Genomic DNA, 18,570 nt, shown 5'->3' with positions numbered 1-18,570 from the left:
ATTTTACAAACTTTACCAACTGCCAGTCAGAGGCTGCTGGGCCCAAAGAGGGGGTCTGGGGGCCAGGGAAGAAATTGTCCTGGTGAGCACCGGGTAGGTGTGGGAACAGGAACTTCCCAGGGGGGCATTCTAGCTTAGCACCATCATGTAGAGCTGGAGAGAGAGAGAGCATCAGCGGGCAGGTGCCAGGAAGAGAGCTTGGTGGCACAATCTTTTAAAGACATATTTAATTATTTGCAAAGCAGACACACAGGCACACAGAGGGAGAGAAAGAGCTTCCATCCATGGGTTCACTCCCCAAATGCCCACACTGGCTGTGTCTGGGCCTGGCAGAAGCCAGCAGCTTGGAGCTCCATCCAGGTCTCCCTTGTGGGTGGTAGGGACCCAACTACCTGAGGCATCACCACTGCCTCCCAGGGTCTGCATTAGCAGGAAGCTAGAAGTGGGAGCCAGAACCAGGAACCAAACCCAGGCAGTCTGATGTAGGATGCTGGCACCATTAGCGTTAGGGTGAACCCCTATCTTATTTGTAAGCGAGGCTTCGGGCAGCAAGAAGTGGCCCCATGCAGTGGGGCACAGCAGCAGGGGGGGTCAGGGACCCTGACTGGTCACTCCTTTCTCTGGACCCCTCTCTCTGTCTAGAAAACAGGAGGGAGGGCAGGGCGGGGAGTTCGACTCGCTTCTGCCTAGGGTTGTGTTTTTCCCCTAACTTTCTGTGGCTCTCTTTCTCCTCCAGCAGAGGTGCTGTGGGAGCCATGGGCTCCGAGGGAGGGAGGGAGGGAGGGAGGGAAGTGCCCTCAGAATGGACAGTCTGGGAGCCTGTCTCTGCTCTCTCAGCTGCCCCTAACTCTGAAAAAGCCCCTCTGGGACACTGTGGGGTGCATAGGCACGCGTGCACTGGGCGTGCATATGGGCAAGCCCCAAATGCTTGCGGGAGAGGAGGGGGACCCGCTAGGGAGGGGGAGGATGGCATCCAAATGGGGGAGGGGTTGGAGTAGGGAGCACCAGAGCAGGGCTAGGCAGCCTGGGGGTGCGTGGAGGAAGGGGCCCTGCTGAGGGGCAAAGTTTTGGGGGACCCACGTGCCCTCCTGCCAATCCCATCGATGAAAGTCGATATTCAAGGGCAAAAGAAAGCCGCCCTGACACACATATATATAAAAAATAAATCTCTCAATTATCTCAGCTCATTTGCTTGGGGTCTCTCATTTTATGTCCCTGCTCGGCTGCGCAGTATATCTGTCCGGATAAAGAGTTACAGTCCGTTGGGCTACGTGTGCGGGGTTGTAAAAAATACAGATGCCAAATTAACTGGCTGTGGCACTCGGCAGCTGATTGAGCTGATAATGACGCGATCTGACCTTTTTCTAATTTCTAATTATGTGCATCTCGGCTGTGCTGGCTACACGATTCTGGTTCTAATGATGGCTCCTGTGGACTCTTCCTCTCCTGCTCCCAACACGGGACCAGCAGTGGGGCCACAAAGGGCACTACTTGAGCTCCTAGAAAAAGCATCAGGGCCACGTGGTCTCTTGGTGGTGAGGTTGGGAGCTGGAATACCTTACTGCAGCGATACTGCAGTTGAGATTAATCTTCTGGGGGCCAGGTGTTCTTAAAGGCCAGTCTCCTGAGCTGACTCATTAATTTTTAATTAAAGTCACACAACATAGGGGTAGCTGGTCTACAGATGAGGAAACCTCGCTCGGAGGGAGGTGAATCATGACATCACACAAACACTAAGTGGTGACGCCGGGCTTGGGTCTTTCGTCCCTAAGTCTCTTGCAAATCTCTCCTTTCACACAGTCCATCAGTAATCACCTAGTCCTTGACTCTGGCTACCTCATCTAAGTAAATGAGGTCCACATGAGCAGATGGATGCCCAACTAATAGATGCCCAAGGATTGCTCTGCCAGCTGGAATGCTCCTGGCCCAGTCACCTGATTCAGAGGACCAGGGAATACGAGGTCTGGTGGTTTCTACACCACTCATGTCCTTAGGTCAGGCCTGGCATGGAGCAGTCTCTCAATCAAGTGCTGTTGCATGGAATCATGCAGTCTGACTCTTCGAGTGAACTGAACCTGCAGAACTAGGCCTTGGGGGCAAGGGGTCAGTTGGGGGCTGGCCGCTTTCGAGTGTTTCCCAGGCTGTGCTACAACGGGAGGCTGCTTTTGGTGGGTCTTTCACACCTCACCTGGCAGGTGGTAGTGGGCAAGGCTGTGAGAGTTCTCTCCCCAGGACTACTGCCTCTGAAGAATGTTAAAAATCCTTTCACATTACTCAGGTTGCTGCTAAATATTTCCTTATCAACCTAGGTCTTGTGTTTTTTTTTTTTTTCATTTGTAGGTGTGGGCCAAGCGAGGGGAGTGGGACCTGGTCCCCCAGTCCATTCCAGTTCCCCCAGAAATAGCTGCCTCATCTCCTGGCCCTGTGGCTGCCTGGGTCCTGATTCTAAGGATCTGCTTCCCCACTGCAGCCCATGGCCATCATCAGCCAAAGGGCAGGGTGGGGCCAGACCGACCAGCCTTCGATCCAGCAACTGCAGGACCTGTGCAGGGGAAACTTTCCATGGGGGTCCCAGAGACGGGGGTCCAGCAGGGGAAGCAGGGCCCTGGGAAGCAAGGGCTGTCCAACCCCACCAAGGAGGAAGAAGCCCCAGACACAGATTTGGGGCACTCAGATGCCTCCCCTAATGCTGCTGGCAGCAGGTTAGTGCTTATCCTCTGGCTGAGGTCTCCTCTGCTCTTTAAATTCCAGCCTCATCACAATGCTTCACAAATTTCCAGGACAGGATGGGCTCCCTGGGTAGCTTTTCTGGATTCTTTAAAGTACCACATTCAACTCTTGAGAGAGGCAGTGGTGTGGGTAATTCACAGCACAGAACAATACCAAAAACATTGACATCTGCTCTGCAGATGCAGGGTGTATGTGTGTGTCTCCCTTCCCTTTTGAAACCAGGTACCAGCTACACTGTGCACGGAAGAGGTCAGCACCATAATCAATCAATTTGTTGGGGAGAGTTCTGCAGAATTTCCAAATTCACTGTGCATACTCTAGGCAAAGCACCCAGTGAAAAAAAAATCAAGGCTTGCGCTTAACAATTCCAGGTTGCCTACTTGGAGTGATGAAGGAACACGGCAGCCTCTCTGTCACTCTCTCAACAGAGTTCCCAGCACTGGATGAGCATTTCAGTTGTCATCCAACTCAGCAGTTACCAGACCTAACTGATGATTGCAATTGCCTGGGGAACTTTTTAAAATGTAGATTCACCGGGCACCACCTAACTTACTGAGTGACCATTTCTAGGTGGCCTAGCCCAAGCATGTGTGTTTTATCAAACGAGAATGATTATTTGGATGACAAACTGGGAGGAGTCCTCCTAACTCAGCAGGACTTCTCAACACGACGGCATGTCTAGGTTTTCCTGTTGATGTGTATGAACACCCCTGCTGCCCTCACCCTCCACACAGGAGCATCCAGGCTTCAGCTCCTCTCCTGGCAGCCTGAGGCAGGTGTGCGAACATCCCAGGACTCCAGCTCCCAGGACAGCTACCCCAGCCATGCAGCATGCTCTGACCTTCCTCTCCTTTTGCCTACACTGCCAGGTGGAGGGCAGGAAGAGGCTGGTACTGCCAAGGGCAGAAACAAGGTGAACTTGGAGATCAAAGCCTAAACATGGAACTCTGGTTCTAAAGAACTTCGAGATGGTTCTCAGCTGCTAGAATGTTGAATCTTGTGCTGGCCCCATGGTGAGCACTCACAACTCACTGTTGGATGAATTCACAAAAGGGTCATTTTGAGGGCACTGGACAGGGGGGAATCAGAGGGTAGGAAGACTCGAGCCAGGGTAGGGGGTGCAGGGTCTTTACCAGATTGTCCAGTTCTGGGTCATCGCTGAAGAAGGGTTTGTGCTCCTGCTCCTGCTGGTGGACAAAGTTCTCGATGTCCACGTCAAAGCTGGCGGAGGTGATGCACTCAGAGCCCTGGGTGGCCTGTTCACATTTCTCAAACAGCAGCGTCAGGAGCGGGAAAAGAGGGTGCCTGCGGGGACATCAAGAGCTCACACATGCGCACACACTGAGACCATGTTGCTGGCTGGGCTGAGAAGCCACCAGGCTCCCTTCCCCACATCCTCATCAACTTCCTCTCCCGGGGTCCCACTTCTTGAGAACGGTCCCCAGGGTCAGCCCTCATGGCAACAGCTTGTGCCCTAGCATAGAGTGGCCAGTCTCCCGGTTCCTGTGGCCTCCTCAACGGGCTCTTACCTTTTCTCTTTGGTCAGATAAAGCTGCATGGACACTGCAGAGGGACGATGGGTTAAAGCCTTTTTAAGAAGCAGGTGTCCATGTCTGGCTCAGAATCCACCCAGGAAGGAAACGTAGGAATTGTCCAGAGAAGTCCTGGACGTGAACGTTAGTGGAAGGTCACAGATCCATTCTTGGCTGTCTGGAGCCAGTCTTGTGTGTTTGCAAGGGTAGTCAGGGGGACATGTGTCAGCCCCAACACACATCCACACATGGTGGGTGGATGTCTCTGCCGGTCCTGTTAACTCACTCAGTGTAGGTCAGACACCCCAGCTATGTGTGTCGTATCCCTCTGTACCTTCTCATCACGACACTCCTAGCACAACTGTAATTGAAAGATTATTTTTTATCATTATTCACTCACTGTTTTCCTCCAACTCCACTTGTCTGAATGAATGGTTGTTGTATTTCTAGGATTCTGCTGTACTTGCTCATAGCAGGTAATTAATAAATACTTGGTGAGTGACTGAATCAGTGAATGAAGAGTAAGTGACTGTCAATATGTAGATGTGTGTGTTTCTATGGTGGACATACTTGAGCTGAAGTGCTCACCTAAATGGCTTAGCTTGGATATATCAAGTCCAGCTTCCCTGACTGCTCCCCTAAATCTTTGCTGATAGCTCCTGAGTGGTTTGCTCTATCATTTATTTTCCTTTCTCATGAGATTAAGAGCCATGTGAGGGCAGGAGTCAAGCTCACCTAATCACCTCCATATGTTCAGAGTCTAGCAAAGGCATGTGGATCCATGCATGCTAAGTGCATGCGTTAGTGCACATCACATTTATTTCTGCAGCATATGGGCATGCGTGTGTATGGGTTGTAGACACTGGACTCTGGAGAGCCCTGTTCTCTTCCACTGAAGTCCCTAAAAAGTTTCTGCACCTCCCTCTTTGGGCTGCTCCTTCGACTCCTGGGACCATGAAATCTAGTTCCTTTCTTTTCGAAGAAAGCCTGCTTGTTGGGAGAGGAGGAGAAATATGTGTTGGACCTGACCCCAGGTCTCCTCCAAAGGAGATGTTCTAGCTAGCGCTGTCCAACAGAACTTTGGGCAATGGTGAAAATGCTCTGCACTTTCCACTGCCCAGTAATGGTAGCCACCAACCATATGAGGCCAATGAATCCTTGAAACGGGGCTATCATAGCTGGAACACTGAATGTTTATTTTTATTGCCTTTCACTCAATTTAAATTTATGTAGCCACATGTAGCTAGTGGCCACCGTATTGGAGAACGCAGTGAAGCCTTGGGAAGGAGAAAAGATCACTTTCCCCTCCAGCACTCTATGCTTGCACACACTGAGAGGAGGACCAAGCATCTAGCCCATGTGGGATTTGTAAGTGGGCAGAAGTGACCCTAGGAGCCTGTCCCATTCTGGAATTCTAGTAATTCTGGGCAAAAAGATAGAAAGCACTTGCACCATCCACTCACTTCCTTTATGGGTCTTTCTTCTCAGGCTCAGAGGTGCATGTAGGGAGATGAATTCCTGCTTCAGACAAGTTTCTAGGCTGGGTATAGGCTGCCCCTGGACACTACCCCCTGACTTTTGCTTTGGGAACTGGTGCACCATCTGCCGGCTCCAGGGCTGCAGACTGGGTGTGCAGTGTGTAGGAAAAAGGGTCCATCCTGAAGGGTGGCCCATCTGCATCACTAAATTCCCAGAGGAGCTGCAGTGGAAAACTGGTAGGGAAAGCAGTGAGTGAGTCATCTGGCTGGAGACAAAGAGAAAACCAGGTGAAGGGGTTAAACTTCAGTGTAAGTCTTCATTTGCAGCCACTAATGCTGCAGCATATTATAGTCTAATCTAACCTGATCCCAGTTTAATGCAAGATTCTCCTGGCCCTGAGTGGAATACCAAAGAAAGCCTCAGTGGCTGTAATTTAAGCAGAGCCCTGCAGTGGTTTAGCTGAGGGACACGAAAGGCAAATTCCAGACGGTGTTATGAATTATTGCGCCTTATGAACCTTCCCAGTCTCAACAGATGCCTGCTGCCATTTAAACAGCCACTAGATCAATTAGGAATGAAAGGCACAAATCGACTCTGTACAAGGGCACTAAATTACCAGGAACTAATAATCCACAGCATTGTGCCAGGTGGCGGGGGTACAGCCCCCGCCCCAACCCCGCGGCAGCCGTGCGGTCACTGCACATTCTTCTCTCGCTGGTTGGAGGGAGGGTGGGCAGCTGCAGCACGGAGAGGGGATGGTGTGTGCGTGTGTGCGTGCGTGTGCACGCCCGTGCTCTGGGGTTGAATGCCTGCGTCAATGAGAGCAGGGTGCGAGTGTCGTGTGCTGTCCAGTTTCCATGGTGTGTGCACAGCCAGTGTTGCATTTGCGCAGTATATGTACACATACGGGTTGTGTGTGTGCCACTGGGGTGCAGGATCTGCATGCTGTGATATGACACGTGTGCATGTACCCTGCCATATGTGTGATATGGCTGCGGGGTCCTGTGCTCCATGTACACACTCTGAGTGTTGCATGGGGTAAGGAGGAGGGATTTACCCTGATGGAGTCCCCCTAGCTACTAGTGCGAGGAGGGAGGGCCATCTCTTTTGCTCCTATTCTCACCCTTGCAGGGAGGAGTAGCTTTTCTAGGAGTGGTCAGGGCGGGCCTCTCTGAGGAGGTGGCATTTAAGTTAAGCCTCGAATGATGAGAAGGCAGTCATGTAAGGAGGCGAGGGGGAGGCGTGCCAGGCAGGAGAAAAAGCAAAGCCCTTGAAATAAGAATGAGCGAGGCACGCTTCTGGGAGAAAATCTAGCCGAGAGCGGGAAGGCTGAAAGGGCGGGAGGAGTCAGATCATGGGGTGGGAGGCATTGTCACACAGCTGGGGACAACACGCACTGTCTTTGCAGAACCAGAGCATGGGATGCTTGATAAACCTCTCTCGCATCCAGGCGTCAGATCTCCCCAAATGGAGAGTATTGTGCGTGTGTTGGAGCGGTGGAGGGGGCAGGCCTATCTGGAGTGTTTTCTCTGCTTTGCTGTCTCTCAGAGGAAGGGAGTGCACAGCCCATCCTTCCCCTCTGGTTACTTAAGGTCAGGGGTGCTGGCCTGGTCACCTCACTCCAGCCCCTCCCCACGTTGGCCCTGCACAACACCGTCAGCTCCCAAATCCTCCGGCCTCACGCCCCATTCTCTCAGGCTCCCGCGCGAGGCTCCTCCCACCGGCTCCTGGTAGGGGGGCCCACCTCACAGAGCTCAGACACCATTAGAGCTTTTCCTAGAAACCGCCCCAGGGTGGGTGGGGCTGCCTGTGGTTCTCACATTCTATCCCCTTAAATTACCCGATAATGCCCCACTACATCCCTGCCACCTCATGCACTGCACTGCCTCCTGAGAGCTAGGCTCAGTTCCCCAGAGATCCCACTGAGTTCTAAGGCTGCAGCCATGGCCCTGGGCTCCTCCAGGGCTGTCCCCAACCCAGTTATGGGAGAGCCACCTGCTCTTGCCCAGCAGTTAAGCCTGTGCTGACCTAAGGGTTGACTTCTCCTTTCTCGGCTACCCTCCACCATCACCACCAGAGTAGGAGATGAGGCCGGCAACCCTTCTTCAAGAGTCCTCTCCAGCACTTCAACTCCACCCCCCTGAGAGCGGGGTCTAAGCCACCTGGGACAGGAGCAGCCCTGTCCGTTCAAGCCAGGGATCGGGTGGGAAGAAGGATGCTCTCGATGTGGCATCTTGGCCTGCCCTGAGCCTCAGCTTGTCCAACTAGAGGATGGTGATACCTTCCTCCTCCTCTTGTCCAGCTCTCCTCCACTGCGGACCAATGTCTCTCAGGAGTGAGCAGTGAGAACGTGGACCCGCAGTCCCCAGTGCCCAGGAGACGCTGAACAAGATGTGAGAGATGGCCATTAGATTTTATTTCCAAAGAGCTGAGGACATTTGACCTCCATAAGAGCTCACCTTCTCCCTCCCAGATCCCTGCCTGCTCTTCTGCCCACGAGTCGCCTCCTGCGCGACCGCCCCCTCCACCCCAATCTCTCTTAAGCCGTTCAAAATTTGGAGGAAATAAATCTCACTGCACTAATTCAGTGAGAGTTTGAGCCTCGTCAGTGCAGAACAAATAAAAGGAGTGAACTGGCATGACATTTTACTGCAGGAGAGAGGTCGTTTCCAGCCACTAATAAAAAGGATTTGACACAGACTAATAAAGAGAAATGAATTTCTCTAATGGCCTAATTTAGCACATTCAGCACTGTGCCTCCGCCTGGGTGCTGGGAGGGCGGGAGCCTTGGAGGGGAGCGGACAGAGCAGGAGGGAGGGAGAGACTCAGCTCAGCTCCACTCAGATCCGAGACAGGGGAAGAGAGCAGCTCAAATAACATTTTATTATTTCTTTTTTCTTTCCCGAGCCCCCACCTCACCCCCACCCTCATCCCCTCTCCCCAGAAGCATCTGAAGTAAAATCAACTCAAGATATGCAGTTCCTGTTAACGATCCAAAGAAATAAAGAACCCCTCTCCATAGAATTGCAGCCTTGTGCTAGCTTAAGAAGGTGATTAAACCGGATGTGTTGATTTCTACAGGGGTTTAAGCCATCGTTTGGTTTAATTACTTCTGACATTTCTGCCTTCGTGTTTTTTACATCACCCAAATTCACTGGCCTGGAATGCCCACTTTGAGGCCAAGGGTGTGTGGGCTGGCCTGGCGAGAGCAGATCAGAGACAGGACAGGATGCTGACGGAGCCCTCTGCAGGGTGATCAGAGACACCCCCCACCCCCCGCCCCGACCAAGAGCAAGAGCAAGAGCAACTACTTCTTCAGGACACAGGGATGCACCCCCCACCTCTGATGGGGCTTCTGAGAGCACTCTCGGGCAGCCAGAGTCAGCAAAGCCCACTGGATTCCTCGCCACCTCAGGACAGTCTTAACGAAAATCAGGCTGTGCGCTTGCGCTCCCCATTTTCACAAACCTTCTGGGGTGGAGACCACAGCTTCCTTGGCGATCCTTACCTTTCTGCCCAACTCACAGTTCCCCTACGGGGCTGCAGGTCATTTCCTGTAGAAGGACTCGGGAGAAGACAGCTGGGTCCTTTCCCGTGCCCCTTCCTTCCTCCTTGGGCAGTCTGTTTTTCTGTTTGTTTTGTTTTGGTTACTAATTTAAAAGATTATTTCTTGCTTAGGGGAAGCATGGCAACAGAGAAGCAGAGACACAAAAAAATTAGAATGCCAAAATACAGTGCTTTGGAGAGGCCAAGATGCTACATCGACAGGGATGGAGGCAGAGAACAGGTTTGGGGACAGGAACAGAGCACCACAGGCTGGGGAGGGGGCTCAAGGATGGCTCCAGGAAGTGGCGGGGGGGACATTAGTGTTGAGTGCTCTTTCTAGGTGATAAACTTTGTGATTCACAGCCATGCTGCTCTGTCCCTTCTGAGCCACTCAGCCATCCCTTCCCTCGTGACCTTGGCCGGGACTGCACACCTCAATTATGGGTCCAGCCAAGTGTGTGGCCGCCTGCCTGGGCTGTCCACCTCCTCTCCCTGGGGCCGACCTTGAAGCCCCCAGGCTCCTCTTGCAACTCACCGCATAGCCCAAGCTCATCCTGGGGAGCTGAGGGTGGGTAGAGGGAGCCCTGGTGTCAGCACCCACCTCTCCCCCAGGCCCAGTGCTGCTTCTAATGGGATAGAAGAGTCACAGCCTCTGGCCCTTCCTATCCAGGGCAAGGATGGACCATCAGAGGTAAAGTGGACAGTAGCAGAGCAAGATCTCTGGGTGGCGACTTTCAGAGTCTGTTGGCTGGTGAGTGGGGTGAGGGGGTTCTGCTGGGGTGAGGATGGCACTCCAATGACCCAACCTACTCTCCACCAACCACAGTGAGTGAGAAGTCACCCAAGCCCGCCCTCCTGGAAACTCCGCACAGTCTCTGGCTTGTGACCCCTTTATTTCTAATATCTCTGACCCCTGGGATCCCAGAATCAGACACAATACCCTAGAAACCACTTTCCAGGATGGACCCCACCCCAAGCTTTTCCTGCATGTCTGCACAGCTGGAACACCCATGAGAAGCACCCTTCCTGAGAGCTACAGTGAAACTTCTCCTGGACACTGCTGACCGGGCTCTTTGTGCTGTGGCTTCAGCCTCTTTACAGAATTTATTCCAGGCAGACTCTGCACTTGGTCCTCACTCCTCTCCTCTGTGGGCTCAGGCCAGCTTGCCTCTGCCCGGTGCTCATGTCCCTATGCTTGGACCATAGCAGCTCCTTCCACCACCACTCACTGCTCCTGCACCCCTCCTCTGCAGAGGTTCCCCGATGGGTCTCTGCAGCAAGACAGAGCTTTGCCCCCGCAACCCTGGCCCGCGCCATTACAGGAAGGCTGGGGGCTTCTCCTTCGACCTTACGAGTTTGGGGGAGAAGCGGTGGGGTCTGACAGCTCCCACGCAGGTTCTTTCAAGGATCAAATGAAGAAACAAGGATCGTGTCTGGCACTTAGTAAGCGATCAATTAATGCTCGCTCCATTTCCCTGGAATGGTGTGTGGGCACCTTTTTTTTCAGAGCAACACTGACACCATCCACTCCATATCTTGCCATCTCCACTGACTCATTTGGCTGGGAAGACAAGCCCATGCGCCAACTCAAACAGAGGCCCAGAAAGGAGGGGGAGCGACATCTTCAATCTATCAGAACCCAGAACTTCATTTTCTGTGAACCAAAAAAGCATTACCAGTAAGAAGTTATTTTCATTTACTACGAAACACAGTGGGCACACAGTGCCTGTTCCCCCACTCCAGGGTGAGTTCTTCCAGTCTGGCATCACCTCTTTCTGAGGCCCCAAGGGTTGGGCACAGTGTATGGCACACAGCAGAGGGTCAGTCAGTATTTGACGCATCAACGAATGGAACAAATAAATGACTGAAGTAAGCACCGGCCGTGGGAATGAAGGTTCCAAGACAAAAAATGTTCTTTCAGGCTCAGAATCCAGCCACACTGGAGGACTTAGGGGTCAGATTTTACCATCTGGCAGCTTCTAACCACAGCTGGTACAAAAAGACCTGCGTTCTTTGGGGCTCGGCTAGGGTACGTGCAGGGGGATGGCAAGATCTTAGGGAGAGGGGAAATGGGTTTAAGAGGTGCTTGCCCAGCCCTCCACTTCTCCTCCCTCGAAGGCACCAGATGGAGAGAAGAGAGTGGGGTGGGGAGGAGAAGCCAACAGCCCCTGGTTGGATGTATTTTTACCTCAGGTGTGACGCTGACACCATGCGGGAGTATTTTTAGTCCTGCCCAGTGGGCGGTGTGCTCGCCTGGGTTGCCTTGGCGAGGACGTCTTCTTGTCGCTAAATTGGAACTGCATCTGTTAGGGTTCCTGGGCTGCCACCCAGCTCTCCTCCCCCAGGTGGGTGGACAGGTCCATTCCTGGCAAGTGTGGGGCCCAGGGCAGGTCTGCTCCATACCCCTTCCTCCACCTACACGTGGGTGCACCCACCCGCACCCACACCTACACACCCCTCCTAACACGTGAAAAACAGCCAATGTGAAATTGCAACCAAGTGAGGGTTACGGCTGGTCCGCGAGGATGGAAATACAGAATGTAACACAGAAACAGAGACCTGGACGAGAGCTCAGGCCCAGTCTCTTCGTACTGAGGGGAGGTGACTCAGGTACAGGAAGGAGAAGGTTTTTTTTTCCCCCTGAAATCAAGCACTTTGTAAGAGGCAGTCAGAAGTTCTAGAAAGTCACCAGAAATTCAGCCAGTTCCCAAAGACAAAGTTGCAGTGAGAGGGAACTTGGTCACTGGCAGGGACTAAACCCCACATGCATCTGGGGGCCCTTTGTGAGTTTCAGGGTGCTTTTAGACATACTCACTGCATCTGAACCTCCCGACAGCCTTAGCAAGCCCATTTTACTGATTAGCAAACTGAGGTGCTTTGTGGTTCAATGATTTTATCATGTGAATAAGGGACCGAGTGGAGATTTAAACCTGGGTTTCCAGGTTGTGCTCTTCCCTCTTTCCCATTTACCACTTTTGAATCCTTGTGGGACTCACTTCAGCCTCCCTGCCTCTCCTGTCCTTGAGTCGTGTGCATCTTGAGGGTGGCAGAATCCAGCTGCCATATTTACCTTTCATGCATCAAGAATATTCCAGCAAAAGAGAATCTCCGCCTTATCCTATGCCTTTCCAAAGCAGGCTCCCTTTTGTAGTAATACTACTGTGGGTTTGGAGAAGGCCTTAAAGTTTTACAGGCCTTTCATTTTCTCATTTGACGCCTGCCCTGTGGGTTCAGAAAGCTTATCCACAGAGATTCGGTGATTTGCTCAATTGTAGAGCCGGAACTCAGGCTCAAGTCTTGGTATGTGCTCCTTTCCCTTGGAGCAGTGCTTGGGAGAAGCAGGGAAGGTGTTAGAAAGAGGGACAAGCCATCGGCCATAGGAGCCCTGGAAGCCCCATCTGTTGTCCTCCCACTCCACCCCGCCATTCACGCCAGCAGGAGACCCTATTGCTGGTATCCTCCCTCTTGTAAGAGGAACTGATCCAGCGTAGGACTTATCACAGTAACTGCTTTATAGATGCAGCTCCCATCCATTGAGAGCTTTCTGTGAGCCAAGCACTGTCAGCTGTTAGCATTGTTATCTCATTTAATCCTAACATAATCTTGTGAGGATAAAAGTCACTAGGCTTCCGGACTCCTGCATCTCTTATCGGTGAGACCTCGTCTGGGCAGGGCCCCCGGGACTAGACAGCTCTACCTAGGCCAGGCTGGTGAGCTGCGGAAGCAGCAGGATCCACTGCCCCCGAACACAGCTGCTCCCTGAGCAAGGCAGGGGCAGCCTCCGGCTTGCCAGCAGATATGCAGGGGCTGGGCTTGGGCTGGGGGCCCCCAGTGCTGGGAGGAAAGTCAGGGATGGGCTTTGCTTGGTACTGGGGGAAACCTGAGTGCGGTTTCACTTTCCAAAGTATGACTCCAGAAGAGTCACCGCCTCCCCCATCCCCTCCTCCCCAACCAACTGGGGTCATAGCTGAGATGTTCCTCTGAGGTCAGAGAGCCCAACTGCGTCAAGGAGCAGGGAGTGACTTCTAGAGGCCCCAGCCTGCAGAACAGAAATAAGAACATGCCTGGAGCGCCTGCCCACAACCCCTCGTGGTCCAGAGGCCCTGGCCTGTAGCATCTGGTCCCAGCTTCTCTGCTTGGAATGGCTGCACTCCTCCCACACCAGCCTAAGCCACATCACCCAGCACATTCCAGGAATGACCAAGCACAACGCTAGGGGAGGAAGAGGGTTAAGACCCAGGGTCACCTCGTGGCAGCCAGGACACTCTTTGGTCATAGGGTGCAAGAGTTCCCTCAAAGACACTTCATTAGGAAGTGCCAGTTCCCAGGGCTCTGACCAGGCAGCTGCTGCAGAGGACAGTCCCAAGAGGCCCCTGCCCCTCTTCCTCCAACCTCTTGGACAGAACAGCTCAGCCCCAGGAAAGGCAACCTGGCTGTCATTCTCTTGGGGGCGCCTCACTGGGGGAAAGTGGTGTGATTCCCACACTGCACTATGGGCCACTGGAAGCCTTGTGGGCATTGTCCGTTCTACAAGGTTCTGAGAGCTGAGAAACCAAAGAGCTAGCAGAGGAAGGATTTGATGCAGGGTTTCTGGGTCCATACTAGGTGCCCAGTTTACATCACAGCTACATCCTACATCTGTCTTTCCCCAGCCCCTGGTCTGTTTCTTCCTTACTAGGATCCCCTTTCAGAACCTAACACAATGTCTTACACGTAATGAAGCTCAACACACGCCTCACTGAATTGCAGCATGAAGACCACCGGTCAGGGAGCCCTCTCCTGTCCTGCCCTCTCGGCACTTCTCTCCTAGCCTCACTCAGCTCTGATACCGACAGAGTGCTTATCACCTGCCAGTGTTTACCAAGCACTTTGCTTGGGTTACCTCATTGAATCCTCAGGACAGCCCTGATGAAGAGACAACGCTATTTCAGACCTATATCACAGACCAGGAGACCAAGGCACAGAAATCCAGCAGTGAAACCAAAGTGTGAACCGAGAAACGTATCCAAAGGTTGGGCTCCTAACCCTGAATCCAGCCTCCCTGAATGGACCAGGCTGTCACTCCCTGGATAGGCCAAAGCAGCTCTCCAGTCTACCTATCAGACACTGATCTGTGTGCCGTATATCATCTAATGCTATTCCAGCTAGTATTGTTTTCTTTTTTACAGTTGAGAAAACAGAGGCTCCAAGAGATTAACTTGCCCATGGTGACAAGACTAGTTATCACCAAGTCTATTTCTAGAGCATTCTTCTATTCCCACTGCCCAGTACAGCTACTCAGCTGCATTTGCACCTCCAGCTTAAAGGCTATCAAGATCAAGCCTGGAACTTCAGTGACCTTTAGGATGGTCTCAAGGGAGTGAGCCGAACCCTGCCCACTGTCCTTCCCCAAGTTAAGTGTGGGTTCGAGATGAGACAGGAATGCATATAATGTAATGTAAATAGGGCTTCAGCAATGCATATTGCTTTCTTGAATTAGAGCTCATCTTCAGCATTAATTATCAGAGCAGAGTGCACGAGGGTACAGCCTGTGGTTTGCGGGGAGAGAGGCATGCTATATGGAAAAGTCAAGGTTCTGAGAGCTGAGAAACCAAAGAGCTAGCAGAAGAAGGATTTGATGCAGGGTTTCTGGAGCCATCAAGGGTTCATTCATGGATAAACCAGGAAAGGCTTGGAGACAACTTGGATGGGAGCAAAAGTGGGGCTGTGCTTAGGCAGATAGAAAAGAGATAGACAGAGCTGGGTAGACTCTAGAAAGAACAGTCACTGCCTTGGTGTTCAGGTGGAAAATCCTAACTGCAGGCATCTACAAAGCATTTGTTCTGTGCCAGGTGCTATTGTTAAGTATTAATTCACTGAGGGAGAACATTTCAAATTTAGAACTCAGGGGAAGGCCAAACAAGAACGTGAAGACCAAGAATGTGGGATCGTGGCTGAAGGCATCAGTTAGAGCATTCGCAAGAGCTGGCATGTAGGGTGGGCTCACTTGCTTATAAATAGACTGTGCACGTGCAACTTGGCTCTCCCTACGTGGGGTTTGTACTTTGAGGCTGGCAAGAGCCAATTGTGTGCATCTCTCCCTAATTCTGTCCAGTGGCTCTCAGTAGCAGTTTACAATGGGCCAGGGTTGGAGTATTTACATGATGGAAATCAGCAAAGGCCACAGATCAGGGCTCCTCCTCACCCCCAAGAGCCATTTGCTAGCTCATACACCTCGAACCATGATGCGTGGATGGGGTTCTGCCACACCTATTTAACAAGCCCCTTCCATAAGCGGTGATCAGCACTTGCATTGTCGAAGCTGCTGACTCTGAAGTATTGTACAGGATGCTGGGGATAAAGGGATGCACGAGACAGACACAGACCCTGTCCTTGTGGACCTCACAGTCAAGTAGGGAAAATGGAAACAAGGTTAACCCAAATGTTAGCCCAATTAATTCAATTGTAAGTAATGCCACAAAGAGCAAATAAAGGGTAGGGAGGCCATCTCACCTCCTCCACCTGGTCCTGCAGCTCAATTATCAAGCGTTTTTTCCTGGAGAAGCAAAGCATGGCTGTCCTCACTGTTCTTACCCTCCAGCCCTGCATTTCCTTATCAGTCACAGGTAACTCTTCAGCGCTGCAGGGGCACGCCTCCTCCCCTGGGCCCAGAGAGGTTTTCTGCGGCAGAGGCCAGAGCCAGTGCCTTAGCAGAGCAGCCTCGCAAAGCCACCCTCCCCCGTACTCGCACCTGGCCAGCCCAGCTCCCACCACTCTTTGGCTCCCCAGGACATCATGGTTGCCATGGGAACCCACTCACTTCAAAGGGGAACCAAGGAGACTGGAGGGGAGGAGGGAGAGTGAAATCGGGATTAACCTCACCCTCTTGGCCCTGTCTGCATTGCTGGCAGCCTAATCCCCAGGTCTCAGACAGCACCCAGCACCTGACGCACAGTCCACCAGCATGGGCAGGGGTTGCTGTGGTCCAAGCTAAGCTGGAACTTCTTTTGGGAAGAAAACCTCAGGATTGAGAGAGGGTTGAGGAGGGACAGAACTGAACTGGGTCCAAACCTACAGCCCCCACGCCACAGGCCTCCTCTTCTCCGACCCCTCTCAGCATTGCTCCTGGGTCACAAACACAATTACCCAGGATGTGCATCCAATCACGGGATCTGTGCGGATTAGACCGCAATCATTAATCTGAGCAGGAGCTCCTGGTTGCCTTGCTGATTAGCCCAGATGATGCCCTGGTATGATCCAATTAAAGACACACTCTCCCTCCCCCCAACACAGGCAGTTTCCACATCACAAGGGAACCAATACATTTCATTAACACATCCTCTTACACAAATATGACCTCCTGCACTGGCAGACTCCCTCCCGATTGACACACTGCCCCTGTACTGCCTAGTGGGGGCCTGGGCAGGCAGGGCCTCTCCCACTTTCCTTCCTCTGTGGCTTTGGGAGGGGCCATGGATGGGGGCTTCCAAAAATCAGGGCTGGGACACTCTTCTGAATGAAAAGGTCTTGTTACATTTATTGACATGAAATGCTGGCTCCCTGATGTGCTTTGGAGCAGCCAGGCTGCCCCAGGCAGGCAAATCTAATTAAAATTACCCGACCCTGCGGGAAGCTGCGCTCCCTCCCAGGTCATCACTGGCACTGGCTGCAGTCATGGCGGCCGGTACTAATGGGAGAGGTGTGGTTGTGGGAGATAACCCCAGCGTCTTGAGGTGCAGAGGCAGCATGTATGCCTGGGCTTCCCTCTTCATAGCCGCACGTGCGTGGTGCAGTCTCCAAGGACTGTAGGGTACCCACCTCCTGGGAGAACATGAAGCTCAAGGGTGAATGAAGGTGGCCAGGAAGATGTTTTGGTTGAAGGAAAGTTTGGGCTGTACTCTGAGTGACAGCAGGGTGAACAGCACCCACGGAGTGGAGACCCACCTCTCCTGCTGCTTGGCCTGGGGTCTTGGGAAGGGAATCCACAGACCCTGTTGCAGGAAAAAGGAAACCCATCTGCTTTGTTCCAGATGTGGCACCAGGTGCTTGCATGGGGTGTCTCAAGAACTCTTCTCAAATGATCCTCACACTAAAGATCTTGAAACTAAACTCAGCCTAGGTTTCCAGAAACTCATCATTACACCATTATTCTGGGGGGTCTTTCTAGACCATGATCTATGCCTACTGCAGGTCCCGCCCCCAAGGCTCTGAGAAGGTGCCTAGGACCAGTCTGTATTGTGTACGAGGGTTTTATGGGCTCTCATGAAGGTGCACAGCATGAGGCCTTAGGTCTGAGCAGGCCCTGAGAGTCTGTGTATCCAATCAGCTCCCAGGTGACATGATGCTGGGAGTCCATGGACCATACCTTGAGTAGCCCTGATATAAACAGAGTACCACGAGCATCCATCCAAGACACCAAGCTTCCAGGCAGCTTTCAGAAGCCTTGTGACTCCCCTCTCCCTTCTTAGGCTCCCCACAAAAGCACACACCCACCACAAATGGCCAAGCATAACTTACACCAGGCTGGAGGTTGTAGCAGCTCTGCCATGGCCATTCCTGGAGCACATTAGGCCCTAGTAGGGCCTCCCGCTCAGTCTTTAGGACCAAACTCAAACAGTGCCTCCTCTGGGGAACTTCCCTTAGTGCTCTACCCACACAGCAGTGGTTTCTTATTTGCGTATTTGTGGGCTCCTGGAGAGGCGAGTGCACTTGATCTGTTATTTCACTCGTTTTTCCCTGAAGTCAAGCATGATGCCTGCACATATTAATAGTAAGGGTTCAGTAGAAGAGACTGGAAGAAGGAGGAGACTAGATCCTGAAGTTCTTTAGGGCCTAAGGCAGAGCTCTCCACCCATACACAGTTGGACCTAGCCTGTGCATTGTGTAGGGCAGGGCCTACACACAATGTTTTATCTTTCTTCTGGGCCTAGGAAGGCCCCTGTGCCAGGATCCATGGTTAGGGCCCGCTGCTCTGGACTCCTGACTATCAGCATTAGACACATTCAGCTCATCTGAGTAACTAAAAATAATGCCAATGATAACTGCACTAATTATCACTGTTGTCATAAAGGCACTGTCATGGTGGTGGGGTGGGGGAGAAGAGATCAGTCTTCCTATTCATTTGTCTTGGGTGGATCAATCTATGAGTTCCTGGCATTAGCACCTGCTGCAATACAGCCAAGCCAGGGTAAACTTGCACTTGCTGATGCATGTGAACAAGTGAGCTCACACAAGCAAATGTGAGCAAGGATCCAACTTCAATCCTGGGTGCAGACTGAGGCATTGTTTTTAGTGGTGTGAACTC

General features: G+C 52.3%; 1 protein-coding gene across 5 annotated transcripts in view; it reads right to left on the bottom strand.

Moving 5' to 3' along the window:
• The window catches only part of PKNOX2 (PBX/knotted 1 homeobox 2), a 274,750-nt gene that overhangs the window by 44,896 nt on the left and 211,284 nt on the right, over positions 1–18,570 (bottom strand). For all 5 annotated transcript variants that reach the window (XM_008259803.4, XM_002708693.5, XM_051848275.2 and 2 more), the window contains one exon: positions 3,864–4,035. In XM_008259803.4, the coding sequence (XP_008258025.1) occupies positions 3,864–4,035 (172 nt within the window). The remainder of the gene's footprint in view (positions 1–3,863; positions 4,036–18,570) is intronic.

Source organism: Oryctolagus cuniculus, chromosome 1 (assembly GCF_964237555.1).
Source record: "Oryctolagus cuniculus chromosome 1, mOryCun1.1, whole genome shotgun sequence".
NCBI classification, from domain to species: domain Eukaryota; kingdom Metazoa; phylum Chordata; class Mammalia; order Lagomorpha; family Leporidae; genus Oryctolagus; species Oryctolagus cuniculus.
The sequence above is the reverse complement of the archived record's forward strand: the minus strand, read 5'-3'. Positions and strand labels throughout refer to the sequence as shown.